This window comes from Pezoporus flaviventris, unplaced genomic scaffold, assembly GCF_033815535.1.
Source record: "Pezoporus flaviventris isolate CSIRO_AGI_PZ_B2104156 unplaced genomic scaffold, CSIRO_AGI_Pfla_v1 ptg000154l, whole genome shotgun sequence".
Classification (NCBI taxonomy): Eukaryota; Metazoa; Chordata; class Aves; order Psittaciformes; family Psittacidae; genus Pezoporus; species Pezoporus flaviventris.
Genome location: NW_026892702.1, coordinates 1,032,263 through 1,046,749, shown reverse-complemented (window position 1 = coordinate 1,046,749; position 14,487 = coordinate 1,032,263). Strand labels below are relative to the sequence as shown.

General features: G+C 59.8%; 2 protein-coding genes across 3 annotated transcripts in view; one reads left to right on the top strand and one right to left on the bottom strand.

The window, feature by feature from the left end:
- LOC133283107 (ectonucleoside triphosphate diphosphohydrolase 8-like) lies at positions 1-6,803 on the top strand. 2 transcript variants are annotated; one of them, XM_061479589.1, is made up of 9 exons: positions 1-128; positions 1,018-1,135; positions 1,654-1,804; positions 2,867-3,026; positions 3,686-3,919; positions 4,791-5,063; positions 5,494-5,604; positions 6,284-6,421; positions 6,589-6,803. In XM_061479589.1, exons 1-9 carry the CDS (start codon positions 6-8, stop codon positions 6,769-6,771), a joined length of 1,491 nt encoding a protein of 496 aa, XP_061335573.1. In that variant the 5' UTR covers positions 1-5; the 3' UTR covers positions 6,772-6,803. The 2 variants fall into 2 exon arrangements, with proteins under 2 accessions (XP_061335573.1, XP_061335572.1); XM_061479588.1 differs by having other exon boundaries at positions 6,284-6,773.
- A 1,759-nt stretch (positions 6,804-8,562) lies between these two features.
- The window catches only part of LOC133283116 (ectonucleoside triphosphate diphosphohydrolase 8-like), a 157,825-nt gene continuing 151,900 nt past the window's right edge, over positions 8,563-14,487 (bottom strand). The window contains exons 2-10 of the mRNA XM_061479611.1: positions 13,566-13,902; positions 12,874-12,991; positions 11,832-11,982; positions 11,042-11,201; positions 10,708-10,938; positions 9,957-10,220; positions 9,533-9,643; positions 9,150-9,287; positions 8,563-8,945 (exon numbers count right to left, since the gene is read on the bottom strand). Of these exons, the coding sequence (XP_061335595.1) occupies positions 8,736-8,945; positions 9,150-9,287; positions 9,533-9,643; positions 9,957-10,220; positions 10,708-10,938; positions 11,042-11,201; positions 11,832-11,982; positions 12,874-12,991; positions 13,566-13,691 (1,509 nt within the window). The 5' untranslated portion in view covers positions 13,692-13,902 and the 3' untranslated portion in view covers positions 8,563-8,735. The remainder of the gene's footprint in view (positions 8,946-9,149; positions 9,288-9,532; positions 9,644-9,956; positions 10,221-10,707; positions 10,939-11,041; positions 11,202-11,831; positions 11,983-12,873; positions 12,992-13,565; positions 13,903-14,487) is intronic.

The following is a 14,487-nucleotide window of genomic DNA, read 5'->3' as shown; positions in this document are numbered from 1 at the left end:
CCACAATGTTCACGAGCAAGAAACACTTCACCAGTGCCATTGTTGGGGCACTGGTCGCGCTCTCCCTTATTGCCCTTGTTCTCAGCCTGGTGAGCATTGAAGATGTCACCCTGCCACCCACTGCCAAGGTGAGCCCAAAAGGTCCCTGAACATCACTGCAGAGACCAGTCCCCTTGGGCAGGTGCTCAGAGACCTTACCTACATTGTCTTTGGTTTGGAGGTGAAGGGTTGGTAGTAGCTGGGTGGGTGTTTTCTTCCCATCTCAAGATGCAAAGTAAATACAGCCTGGACACCTCCAAGTCAGAGGGGGAAGCCTGCTCTGAAACTGGCCACCATGCTATGTGCTGGACATGTTTTGAGGGGATTACCTTGAGACAGATGTGTAGGGCAAAGCCCTGTCCTGCTCCCTCTGCCCTCCCATGGCACAACACCTCCTGATGACACTTGTACCTGCCAGCTCCCACCAGCCTGCCCTGACCCACAGTACAAGCATCCCCTGCAGCTTAGCATCCCTCCCTGGCTGCTGGAAGAGGCTTGGCACAGTTTTAGGGTGAGGTGGAGGGCTTTATGTGGGAGAGGTGTGCAGTTGGGTGCTCCTGGGCTGGGGCTGCTGTGGTGCTGCCTGTCCCTGCCCAGGCTGGGTGCAGCCGTATGGGCAGCAGAGAGCACTGGGGACGGGGGGGTTGCTGGCCCCAAGGTGGGGCTGGTGTAGGCACAAAGGGCTTGTAACCAAGAAAGAAAATAAATAAGGCATGAGGAAACAGCTCAGAAAAGTCAGTGTGAGCTCACGGTGCTGCACAGGCCTCGGGAGAGGGGAATTTCTCCATTGCTGTGAGAAATGCCCATGCCAAGGCCAGGTGCTGTCACAGCTCAGCCCTGCCACGCTGCAGATAGCTGAGCCTCAGAGAGTTGAGTTTGGGGCATCTTCTGGCCTCACCACCCTGGCAGGGTCATGGTGAGGCTGGGGACAGGCTGCTGCTCCTCCCACCAATGTGATGTCTGCGTTTTCCCTTCCAGTATGGGATGGTGTTTGATGCAGGCTCATCCCACACCTCTCTGTTTGTCTACGAGTGGGATTCAGACAAGGAGAACGACACCGGTGTGGTCAGCCAGACCTTGTCCTGTGATGTCCATGGTCAGTATCCCCCTGCCATGGGCTCTGTGCTGCCCTGCGTGTTGGTGTGGTGGGTGGGATGACCTGGCCCTTCCTCTTGCTGACTGGCCCATGCTGGGCAGCTCTGTCCATCGAGCTGGCACTGCTGGCACAGGGGGGAGCCCTGGCTGCAGGCAGAGTGGTCCCTGACTCCCCACTGGCTTCACATGTGGTCAGAGAGCCCTCAGGACCATGCAGTGCCACTTGATGGAACTGATGGACCTTGGTGTTCTGGGTTTCCATTCCCGCACCTTGGACTGCCCAAGCTGCTGTCCTGGCTGGGGAAGGTCTCGCCTCTACAGCTGGAGACACTGCTGAAAGCATGGGAGAGGTGGGGAAGCCACAGGAGGGAAATGGGTCAGTCAGGTCCTGGGGGACCAGGGCACCCTGCAGAAGCAACCCTTTGTTGCTGACAGATCTCAGTGCCCTGTGCCCTCTTTCTCCCGCATCCCTGTCCCCAGCCGTTTCCATCAGCCTGTCCCAGCCTGACTCTCTTCCAGGACAAGGCATATCAAGCTATGCCAATGATCCCCCGAAAGCTGGTGATTCCATAAGGGAGTGTCTGGATAAAGCCCTGAAGGTTGTTCCTGCTGCAAAACAGAGGGAAGTCCCAGCTTATCTTGGAGCAACAGCAGGAATGAGGCTACTGAGGTATCGCTGGTGGAGCTGGGCTGGGTCAGCCTGGAGAAGAGAAAGATCCTGAAGGGGAGACCTGAGAGCAGCTCCAGTGCCTGAAGGGGCTGCAGGAAAGCTGGAGAGGGGCTTGGGACAAGGGATGTAGGGACAGGCCAAGGGGAATGGCTTTAACCTGCCAGAGGGGAGACTGAGATGAGCTCTTAGGCAGAAGCTCTTCCCCGTGAGGGTGCTGAGGCGCTGGCACAGGGTGCCCAGAGAAGCTGTGGCTGCCCCATCCCTGGCAGTGTTCAAGGCCAGGTTGGACACAGGGGCTTGGAGCAAGCTGCTCTAGTGGAAGGTGTCCCTGCCCGTGGCAGGGGTTGGAACTGGGTGAGGTTTAAGGTCCCTTCCAGCCCAAACTATTCTATGGTTCTATGATCTGCCCAGATGGATGGTGCTGGTGGGGAAGTTGGGCAGATGTAGGAGGCAGTAAGATGCTGCAGTACCTCCCATTACCTTTCACCAGCCCATATTAGCTTTCCTCAAATGTCAGCCTTCATTTCACGGTGCTTGGTTTCATGGTTGCAGATATGCTACATTATTTGTGTCCTGGCAATGAGAGCCCTTCCCTGGGAAGGAGCCAGTCATAGCCTGAAGGTTCCTCGCTTCAGAGAGTGAGCACATGCCAGCAGCCCCACACATCTCCCCCACTCAGAGGTCTGAAGCCAGGCCCAGCTCAGCAACCAGCCCTTTGGAGTAGTCAGTGGGGGGATGTTCAAACCTGGGCTTTGCAGCACAAGCTCTTCCCTCCTCCAGCACTATGAAGGTGCTTAGGTAGGGGAAGGTGGCTTCACAGACTAGACCAAGCCGCGCTGGAGGGAAGAGATTGATGTTGCTCCTGGATTAGTGATGCCTCACGTAGACAGCTGGGATGCTCGAGCAGCTTTGACAAGTCAATGTGGCAGGAAACATTTCATATAAGCTGCCCGTTGCAGAAAACTGGAGTATGTGGAACTGGGGAAAAAGACTGGTTCCTGGTGCTTCCTTTGTAGTACTGGTGCAGGTGGGTACGTGTCCTGACCTCTGGGCCCTTTCTAGGGAGCAGAACAGCTCAGCAGCAGAGCAAGTCCTGGCTGAAGTCACTAAAACCATGCAAGAGTACCCAGTGGCTTTCAAAGGGGCTCGAATCCTTACAGGAGAGGAGGAGGGGGCTTATGGCTGGATCACCACCAACTACCTGCTGGGCTCCTTCACTAAGGTGGGAGAAGGCTCAAACCCCACCGCACCTTTGCTGATTTTTGGGTTTTCTGATTTTTAAGCTCGCTTTGCACAAAGGTCAGCGGCTGCTGGGAATGATCACGGGGAAGCAGCCAGTCTGTGGAGGGAGGAATCAGGAATGGGGCTGTCTGCTAAGAGCTAAGGGCACATCTCCACACGGTGTGGACACAGGGTCTCCTGGGACAGTGATGTCGGCACTGCAGCCTGGTTGGGACCGTTGGCTCCTGCTGGGCTCTGTCCCACTGCCCTGGGAAGGGCTCTCTCCATGTGGCACTGCGAGACCTGATCCAAAGCTCTCTCATGCCACTCTCTGCCCATCACTGCTGCAGCCGGGAGCTCCTGTGCAGGCTGCTGGAGGGATTCTCCAAGCCAGGTCCCCACCAGCACTTTGAAATGGGGATGGAGCCATATGAGCCCACAGCTCAGGGGCACATCTTGACCCTCAGAGAGCTGAAAGTCTGCTTTTCCTGGCTCTGACAAATGGCTGGGCAGGGGAGGCCTCCCTTAGGGAAAGAATTGAGTTGAATACCCATTGAATTTAGTAACAAAACCCTATTGGCTTCAATGGGATGAGAATTGTGCTCAGGGCAAGTAAGACCAGCGGTGTGCTTCTCTTCCTCTCCTGTCTCCCTTTGGCAGTACTCACCCAAAGCACACACGTGGGTTCATCCAGAGGCAGCCAACATTTTTGGGGCACTGGATCTTGGAGGAGCATCCACCCAAATCAGCTTTATACCCGAAGGTTCAGTGGTGAACTGGAAGGAAGGCTCCAAGTTCACACTGTACGGGTATGACTACAGCATCTACACACACAGCTACCTCTGCTATGGCCAGAACGAGATGCTGAAGCGACTGGCGAAGGAACTGATTGCGGTGAGAGGGGAACTGGGGGGGAATTGGACTCTGGTCTCATGATGCCAGCAACAGGCTTGTTAATAAAGAACAGGCAAAGCTCTTCCAGAGACGCATCAGCAGGGAGTGAGAGTAGGTACAGACTCCTGTGGGAGCACAGGGAGGCAGACATGGAGGGGAGCATGGGAAGTGTCAGAAGGGGCAGCTCAGGAGAGACCTTCTGGCTGTACACAGCTGCCTCACACAGGGCGTACAAAAGGCAGGAGCAGGCTCTTCTCAGAGGAGAAAACTAAAAGGGCAAGAGGCAGTGGGCACAAGCTGGAACATTTGGGTTTCCAGCCTATGTCCTATGAAGCCAGGCTGAGAGAGCTGGGCTGGCTCAGCCTGGAGAAGAGAAGGCTCCTGAAGGGGAGACCTGAGAGCAGCTCCAGTGCCTAAAGGGGCTGCAGGAAAGCTGGAGAGGGGCTTGGGACAAGGGCCTGTAGGGACAGGCCAAGGGGAATGGCTTTAACCTGCCAGAGGGGAGACTGAGATGAGCTCTTAGGCAGAAGCTCTTCCCCGTGAGGGTGCTGAGGCGCTGGCACAGGGTGCCCAGAGAAGCTGTGGCTGCCCCATCCCTGGCAGTGTTCAAGGCCAGGTTGGACACAGGGGCTTGGAGCAAGCTGCTCTAGTGGAAGGTGTCCCTGCCCATGGCAGGGGTTGGAACTGGGTGAGTTTTAAGGTCCCTTCTAACACAAACCAGGCTGGGATCCTGTGATTCTATGACTCAAATACAGGGGAAATGTTTTTCCCAGTGGGAATGGTGCTGGTGGAGCACTGGGGGGCTCCTGTGCCTGAGCTGCAGTCAGCAGGGGTTGGAGGAGGCTGCAGCCTGCGGTTTTGCCGTTCCCAGGAGTCATCCCCCAGTGCCCGAGTCCATCACCCCTGCTACCCAACAGACTACAATGAAACCGTGTCGCTGTCTTCCTTCCGCACCAGCCCCTGCACGAACCAGAGCGACCCACGCCTGGGCCCTGGCGACAGGAACGTCACCCTGGAGGGCAGGGGCGATGCCAGCGGGTGCCTGGCTGCCGTCAAGAAGCTCTTCAACTTCTCCGCGTGTGGCCAGAGCCAGGACTGCAGCTTCGATGGCATCTACCAGCCGCCGGTCAGAGGGCAGTTCATTGTAAGGCGAATCCTGTCCTCCCACCTCCATGGCAGAGCATGTGCTGTGGTGTCCCTGCGTGCCCCGTGGCATTGCCACCTCCCCACGGCAGAATGGGGGCAAACATCCCCCAAGTTATCCCTGCCCCAGGGCACACCAGGGATTGCTGCTGCCTCATTTTCCAGCCAGGTCTCCGAATGGGACCATGTTAACGAAACCGGTGAGAAGCCACATCCCAGGTTTTCAGTAATAAAGCCCAGCTTAGCCAGCAGCCTTCAGGCAAGGCACTGGATGTGCTGCTGTAGCCAGCAGGCCCCTACACCCTGGCCCATCACCTCTGCTGAGACATGGACAGTGATGCCCTGGGGCTATACCAGGGTAGGACAAACTGCAGCTGCCTGGTGTTGGTCTCCACTGTAGCTCAATGATGTTTCTGCCTCTTGCCTTTCAGGCCTTCTCTGCCTTCTACTATAACTTCAAGTTCCTCAACCTGACCAAGGGGCAGACGCTGGCCGCTGTCAGGGAGACCATTGAACGTTTCTGCACGAGAAGCTGGGAAGACGTATGTTCCTCATGGTGGGAGGCAGTGTGGAAGCTTCACAAGCAAAGGGGCCCTGGGGTGGGGGAAGAGGAGCAGGGATCCTTCCATGGCAAAGGACCCTGGTTGCCGAGCTGTGCCTGACACAGCGCAGCCATCCCTGAGCAATGTGTGAGAGCCAGGGCTGTCCTGCACTCACCTTGGGGACCTTCCTCGTTCATCATTATATGAGCAAGGAACTTTAGTTGGGAAAGGGGCAGCCAAGGCAGGTGAAGTCAGCAGAATCTCCCCTCCAGCACAGGAGCTGGGGATGGAGGTGGGTCCACAGCACTGGAGGATGGTGAGGGGAGACCCAGTTGCTGGCACCACTCTGGAGGCAATTCAAATGAGGATGGATAAGGCTAAGAGCTGTGCTAAGATCACCATGGGGCAGAGAGGAGGAGCCCCTTCACAAGGAGGCTGAGATGGGAGAACGTGGGGCAGGAGGAGCGCTGGAATGTCTCTGTTCCCGTGTAGGGTATAAATCTTCAAAGGAGCTGCCCTATGTGGAACAGGTCCCAAATACCTGCCTGGTCCAGAGTCTTTTTCCAGATGCTGGTGACTGCAGTGCCATTGTCCCTCCCACAGCCCTCGTCAGGGCATTGTCCCTGCACAAAAACTGCCTGCGAGTAACCTTCCCCCTCCAAACATCTCCCCACCCCAGCTCTCCGCCAGCTACCCTGAAGAGAAACCTCAGCGCCTGCCTAAGTACTGCACCAATGCCAACTACATCCTCACCCTCCTCCTCGATGCCTACAAGTTCAATGAGACCAGCTGGAGCAACATCATCTTCCAGATGAAGGTAGGCAGCAAATGCAGCCTGTGGGCAGGAGCAGAGGAGGAAAAGAGCCAGCTTCCCATGCCGGGTGATGCGAGAGCTACGCTCCAGGAAGCCACTCTCTGGGCTGCGGCCGGTGCTGCTGCTGTGGCTTTCCTGCAGGGTAACTCGTGTCCCCTCTCCCTGGGCAGGCGGGGAGCGCCGACGTGGGCTGGACGCTGGGGTACATGCTCAACCTCACCAACATGATCCCGGCCGAGGCCCCGGTGTGGGTGAAGGGGCACGTTCCTTCCTTGTGGGCTGCAGCCATCACCTTCATCATCCTCACCCTTGTCCTGGGACTCACTGCCCTGCTCCTGCTCCTGTGGGTGTAGGAGCCTGGGCACGTTTCCGAGCCCGGTAGGTGTGCATCCACTGATGGTGGAAAGCCATCAGTGCTGGGTCCTCCTTCCTTCTGCCCCCGGAGCTGGCAGCCTGGGGCTGGTTCAGTGATGCTGAGCATTCGACAGCACCGAAGAACTGGGGTAGTGTCCTATGGGACTGGCCACCCCATGCAGATAGGCACTATGCGAGGTTTCCATTGGAGCTCTGCCTACACACCACAGGAACCCCGGCTGTGCCCATCTGCCTCCTTATGTCGCTATGCCTGTTACAGGTGTGGCCTCCATCCCACCAGCTGGCCCGTGGGGCCATGGAGAACCAGCCTGGCCACGGACGAGCTCCCCAAGTGCCAGACTGATAATGCACTGCTGCAAGCACTTGTGACTGGGTGCTTGGTGCAATGCTGGGTCTGGTTATGGTCACCAACAGCCCAGCAGGTGCCTGTGAGGGGCATGAAATGCTCTGCAGTACCACATCTGGCTCTCCTGAGGGTGAATCGCGTGGACTTACCTGATGGTATTGGAGACAGAAGCAAAATTGAGCATCCAAAGTCAGAAACATGGTCTATGCCTCCCCAAGGGTCTGTCTTGTCCCATCACATCTTCCCTTTCTTCTGGGATAAAGGGATCTATGTTTCTGAATGTCTGCCTGGAGAAAAACACTGTCCCACCATCTGGGTAGTGGGACATTCATGTGTCCCATCACCTGCAAACACTGTCCCACCATCAGGCTGGACACCATGGGGTCAGGCTCCTAGTCCTGCCCTGACCCTGCCCACGGGGCTGAGCTGGATCCTGCCCACAACTGCCCCCCTGCCTTTGCCTTGGGGTCTGCTTGTTTTTTGTCTGCCTGCAGGTGATTCAGTGGTTCTGTGCCTCTCAGCAGTGAGGAGCTGACTGTTGGTGCCTCAGGCATCCAAATAAATCGTGTGAAAGGCAGTGATGGGGAAATGCTGTTGCTTTGCTCCTGCACAGTCATGACTTTGTGGTTTCCATCTCGCAGGTCAGGGTTGGTGATGACAACAGGGACTCAGGGGACAGTCACCGTTGCTCAGTTCTGCCGCAGATGCCCCTGAAGCCCCTGCAGTATCTGCCAGATGCTGAAGAGAAGCCAGCAGGGCACCAGGACAGGCATTTTCCTGCTGAGAGCCGGGGTGTCTCACCTCACCCAGCCCCTGGCTGCCGGTGGGACTCCCCAGAACTGTAAGGGAGCCCTAACCCATCGTGGCAGCATTCCCAAATCACCTGTGTGCTTGGTCCCTGCTGGTGCCAGGGGTTGGAACCAGATGATCTTGAAGCCCTTTCCAACCCAAACCATTCTGTGACTCTATGAAAGGGAGGGTGAGATGTCTGTGGGGCACAGACATGGGCTGCAGCTGGACTGGAGAGGAACCTCGTGCAGGAAAGCAGGGGGCTGCTGCCATCCCCCACCTCCCAGGGCTTCCCAGTCATGGGGAGAACCCAAGACCCATCTCCCCTGCATAGCCCCAGTGCTGCTGCCCCTCTGCCTGATGCTGGCAATGCAATGGCCAATGCAGCCCCTTGGCCTGGGATGGCCAGGTCATGTCTGCCCCACATGGGGTATCTGCTGCAGGCTGTAACCAGCCCCATGATGATTCCATTGCTGACAGTCACCCCTTCTCCCTGACCTGCCACCTCCAGCCACCCCACATCGCTGCAGTCCCCATGCCGCCAGCGCTGAGCCCCTGCCCCACGTGGCCATGCCCTCCCTCCTAGAGCATCTCCAGCCAGCAGCAAGGGGAAGGGAAAACCAGACAGCGCAGATACAGGGCAGAGATTTTAAAGCCTGTGCCAGTTCCAGCTCACCAGGCCAGGACGCAGGTACCCACGTTACCAGTTCGCAGCTCCTGGGCACCGGGGGGGTTCCCTGCTCTGCAGCTCCTCACACAAGTGCAGCAGCAGGACCAAGTGTTTGGGCTGCCCCTGGGCCGGCACTGCTAGAGACTGACATAACCGGAGGAGCTTTTCTGGCAGCACGTGAGTGCGAGCAGGCAGAAGGTGAGGACGAGCATGGTGGCCAACAGAACCGTGGCTGCTATCCAATTGCTTCTCTGGAGCCCTACGACCCTCTGGGGAATCTCCGAGGGAATCATGTTGGTGAGGTTGAGCATGTAGCCCAGAGTCCAGCCCACGTCTACACCAGTGACCTGTGCAGACAGACAAGGAAGAGGGATGGGAAAGGCTGCAAAGACAGAGTAGCCAAGGCAAAGGTAGGTGAGAAGGCCACCCCTGGGCATGGGCAACGGGCTGTGCTGCCCTGTCACCCGCTGCTCCTGTGCTGCAGCGCAGGGTGGGCATGAGCCCTTTCATGGCGTGGGCTGGGAGCTGGGAGCTGCCGGGCACATCCCTACCTGCCGGGCGAAGTGGATGTTCAGCCACGTCGTGTGGTTGAATCCGAAGCCCTGCAGGAGCAGGGTGAGCGCGTAGGTGCTCGCTGCACAAGCATCACGGAGCTGGATCCTGCTCATGCTGGGGAACTCCTGCTGCACCTGCAGGGGTGGAGCAGTGCTTGGAGCACCCACACTGCCAGGAAAGCCCCACAGTGCAGCCCGGAGCAAAGACCCGGCACGGCTGGGCCTGGGGAGCCGCGAGGCTGCTCTCCTGTCCCTCCTGGCCAGGGATCCTTGTGCTCCTCCCTGCTCTCTCCAGAGGATGCGCTCTGGATGAGCCCCAAGCTGCGCAGTGTCCAGGCACAGCAAGGGCAGGGGCTGCCATCCCCTGGGCAGGGTCTCACCTTCTCCCAGGTGCTGGTGCAGAACTGCCCGATGGTGGCATTGACCAAGCTCAGGGGCTGCCCTCCCGTCAGGTTCAGGAAGTGAAGGCTGTGGTAAAGCCCTGAGAAGGCCTGTGGGTGGTTAAAACCCAGGGTGTCAAGTTAGCAAAGCACCCAGGGCTCTGCCACAGCACCAGCCCTGGGCAGGCATCCCTGAGGCCACCCTCAGCCTGTCAAACCCACTGGGACTGCTCCCCACACCGAAAGAGATGGGTGCTGTGACAGCAGGGATGTGGGTCTGCCTGGTGAGGACCCTGCACATCTCCATGCATCAGGCACATCCAGCATCCCATTGCTCCTACAGCAGTTTTCCCGGGTCATGGCCAGCTTCTGGTGTCCCAAAACCCCACAACTCCCCCCAGAAACAGGGACGGAGGCTCCTTACAAAGAACTGTCCCCGCACGGGCGGCTGATAGACCCCGTTGAACCCACACGTGCTGTTGGCCCCACAGCTGAGGTTGAAGAGCTGCTGCACGGCGGCGCTGCACGCTGCTGGCTCCCCTGTCCCCATCACCCTGAGGAGCTGCGCGGCGCTGGGGCTGCTCGGAGCACGCACACAGGGGCTGTCGTAAAGCTCTGCCGTGGTGATGTTCTCCTGGTACCCCCTGGGGTAGCAGGGGTGTGAGAGCTGAGCAGCTGACGGGCTGGCCTGGAGAGAGCAGCAGCGTTAGCATCACCCTGGCCCTGAGGATGGAGATGGAAAGGAGAGAAGCAGCCCACAGAGAGCGCCTGTTCCCACAGCAGGACACCAGCATGCTGGCCCCACCACCCATGGGGTGCAGGTACAGAACTGGGGACAAACATGGCACAACCACACTGGTCAGGGGGCAGCTGCATGCTCAAGGCCTTGGGGGCGTGCACTCTGTGCTGAGCATGGACCCATTTTGTCCCCTCTCTCCTTTGTAGGATCAGCAGACCTCTGCTTGGGTGTTCACCTCCATCTCAGTACAGTCCTGTTCTTGGATGTTGGGACCCCCCCAGGGACTGCCTCCTGCCATGGTGACACTGTTGTATCCATCATCCTCACTGGGCTTGCACCAGCCCAGCAGCCATGACACCCAGTGGGTGCTGCCCACCAAGCTCCATAGATCAGGGTTCAGGCTGCAGGAGAGGAGCACAAGGCTGGGGTCAGTTACCTGGTGTAAGGAAGCCATCAGCATCTTCAGGGCTTGCTTTTGCCCGTAGCAGAGGTAGCTGTGGGTGTAGATGGAGTAGTTGGCCCCGTACAGCCTGAGGAGGGCTCCTGTGCTGCTGTCTTCTATGGGGGTCCCAGGAAGGAACGTGATCTGGGTTGAAGCCCCACCGAGGTCCAAAGCTCCAACCACATCCTCTGCAGGCGGGTGGGTCCATGTGCCTGTGAGGGAGCACTGCCCCGCACCGGGAGTCACGCACCGGGACCCGGCACGGGGGTACCAGCTTCCTGCACAGCCTGCAGAGGGGACAGCCCCCGAGCCCGCTGCCTGCCCGCACCTTGACGAGCGTCTCCAGCAGGAAGTTGACGCTGATCCAGCCGAAGGAGCCCTCCTCGTTCCCCGTCAGGACCTGAGCTCCGCGGAACTCCACCGGGTACTCGCCAATGGTCTTGGCCACCTCGGCAAAGACCTGCTGGGCCTTGGTGCTGTTCTGCTCCCTGCCCGGGGAAGGAGATGGACACCGCGAGTGGAGGAGGCGATGGCCGCGCAGCTCCAGCGCGGGGCTGACAGCGAGCGCCTGCGGCTGCTGCCAAGGAGCAGAGACGGGGCAAAGCCAGCAGATCCCTCCTGTGCTGCGCTGGGAGTGCCCCTAAAAATGCTGCCTGTGGGCTCGGCCTGAGAACACAGGAAGGGTCATGGCAAGTCTGGCAAAGGAGGTGCTGGCAGAGGAGGCCATGGAGATGCTGCGAGGGCTGGAGCAGCTCTGCTCTGGAGCCAGGCTGAGAGAGCTGGGCTGGGTCTGCCTCGAGAAGAGAAGGCTCCTGAAGGTGAGACCTTAGAGCAGCTCCAGTGCCTAAAGGGGCTGCAGGAAAGCTGGAGAGGGGCTTGGGACAAGGGCCTGGAGGGACAAGGGCTGTGGGGTTTCCCCATGGGCACAGTGAGCGGCTCTCTTGGACACCCCATAGGCCACAGATGTGGATGCTCTGCCCATCCCCGTGGGCTCCGGGACAGCTCCCCTGCTGCCCGCAGCCCCTTGTGCCCCCAGCCCCATCCTAGCCCCTGCCCAGGCTCCGGTGCAGGAGACGTGGTGGGAAGGGTGGAGGTGCCGGCTCCGCGCTGTGCTGTACCTCAGCAGCCGCATGCCCGCTGTGGCCCCCAGGTAGGTGGGGGTCTCCCGCTGCTGCTCTGCCGGGATGATCTCCATGGCCTTGTCCAGGCAGGGCTTCAGGCTGGCTCCGGCCCCGGCGGGGTCGTCTGCGTAGCTGGAGATGCCGGGTCCTGCAGGAGAGCCCCGTGTGATGGAGCCAGGTCAGTGACACACAGGAGGGATGGAACAGCAGGTACATGCACACCCCTTCACCAGGCCCAGGCTGCTCCCTGGAGCAACTTGGCAGATGTTCTGGTCACAGCCCCAAACTCTGTTGTGTTTGATGCCATAGAGATAGGAAAATGAACACCGCCGACCCAGGGGGGCGTTAGGAACCACGTATGGAAAAACAGCAGAACTGCAGTCACGTTTAGGGACTTCTGCAGAGCTTTTAGGAGGTCCCATGGGTATATATAGGGATAAGACAAGGGTGATTTAAGCTAACAGAGGGGAGACTGAGATGAGCTCTTAGGCAGAAGCTCTTCCCTGTGAGGGTGCTGAGGCGCTGGCACAGGGTGCCCAGAGAAGCTGTGGCTGCCCCATCCCTGGCAGTGTTCAAGGGCAGGTTGGACACAGGGGCTTGGAGCAAGCTGCTCTAGCGGAAGGGGTCCCTGCCCGTGGCAGGGGTTGGAACTGGGTGAGTTTTAAGGTCTCTTCCAACCCAAACCACTCTGTGATTCCAGCTTACGGAAGAAGCTGTGAAGAGTTGTGTGGGAAGAAGATCCAAGGAAGCAGTTATACGAGAGAGGAGCAACCTCTGCCCATCCGGCATCCCAGGCTGTGAGTTGATGCAACCATGTGCAAGGCAGAACTTGGCTCCAGGAACCCACCTTTGCATCCCGCAGTTACTGTGGCACCCTGAGGTGCAGACCGTCCCCTCAACACTTTTCTTTGGTGCTCCCACCAGGCCACCTCCCTTTTTCCCAGCACAGGCTGAAAGACTGAGCTCACCCGTGATGCTGTGAGTCTGGGACAGTGATCCAGGAGCGTGGGACAGAGGGACAGCACATCCCGGCACTCACCGGCTGCAGTGCAGGCCTCCACCTGGGACACGATGCCGGTGCCGTTCTCCTTGTCCGCAGGCCACCGGTAGATGTAGAGAGCCGTGTGCGTGGAGCCGGCGTCAAACACCAGCCCGTACTGGGGGCAGAGGGGGACACGGGTCACAGCACGCTCGGGCTGAACCGAGTCCCTCGGGGGGTTCTGAGGCTGCTGCTCTTTGCTCTCTATGTGCGCACATGAGCAGCACAGGTCTGCGTGCCCAACCTCCCTCCAGCTCCGAGCGCCCTGATTTTGCCAAAGGAGCTGCAGCTCAGGAAGGAAAGACGTGCAGGTCAGCAGGGTGATCTGCAGGGCAGGAAGGCAGCCAGGCACCCGTCCCAGAGCTGCTCCCACCCCTGTGGGAACAGAAACTCTCACAAGCCCTGACTGCTTTTAACAATCAGGCAGCAGAAAGCGACAGGAGAGATGAAACCCCACCAGGTGACCAGGGTGGCTGAGAAGAGGAAAGGAAGTGTTTGGGGTGCGGATGGAGCAGCTCTTCTCCCATCCTTAGCAAGGAGCCGGGACCATGCCTGAGGGGGTGATTGATGTACCTCCATCAGGTGAAGCCCTGGTAGGGGTGGCTGGGGGAAGATTTGCAGGCGGGGCGGAGGGCAGAGCTGGTGGAGGGGCGAGAGGTGGGAAGGAGCCGGAGGTTCCACCGGGCACCTACTTTGCTCCTGGCAGGAAGGGCAGCGTCCTTCGCCGGGGTCAGGAGCAGGAGGAAGGCGGCCACCGCCAGCGCCCCCAGCGCAGCCACCGAGCCGCAGCCCAGCGCCCTGAGCGCGGGGCTCTGCATCCCGCAGCCGGGACGGCCTCTGCCAGGGCAGCCCCAGCCCCTCCCTGCTCCCCTGGTGCCAGCGGCGCCCCGGGACACGGCGGGAGCGGGACCGCGACCCTGCCCCGGGGTCCTCAGCGGAGCAACGCCGGGGGCAGCGGCTGAGCGCGGGAGGAGCTGCCCGGGCCCAAGGGGGAACGGCCGGGTCCCGGCGCTGCCTGCACTGCCTGCGCTGCCTGCCCCTGCCTTCCCCTGCCTTCCCCTGCCTTCCCCTGCCTGCGCTGCCTGTACCCGGCCCGGGGCAATGCAAAGCGAAAGTGCGGCCTGAACCGACGCCGCGTGTCCGGGTTCCCTCCCGGGACGGCCCGCGGCAAGGGCGGGGCAACCCCGCGGCCTGCCCGCACCGCTTCCTGCACCCTGCCTCTACCTCTGCCCGCACCCCTGCCTGTTCCGCTGCCTGTGCCCTGCCTGCACCACCCCAGGGTGATGGGACGCTGACAACGGGGACTCATCCCTGGTCATGGGGATGGGTCTCTGGCTGTGGGGCACCCTGGCCATGGGGATGGTTCCTCACCTGCCGGGTCACTGTCTTGGGCCGCTGTCCCTGCCTGCACTGGGGCAGCACTAGGTGACAGCAGGGTGTGGGTGACCAACTGGGTCCATGCTCCATGGGGCTGTGTGCTTCTGCAGCAGGTCTGGGGCAGGGATGGCTGAGGGTCTCTCTGACCTAAGCCGCTGCCTTCACCCCAGGGCCAGGCCACCCACAGGCTCCCCGAGGGGCAGGGATGCAGGCTCAGCTCAGCCTGAGCTTCCCAGG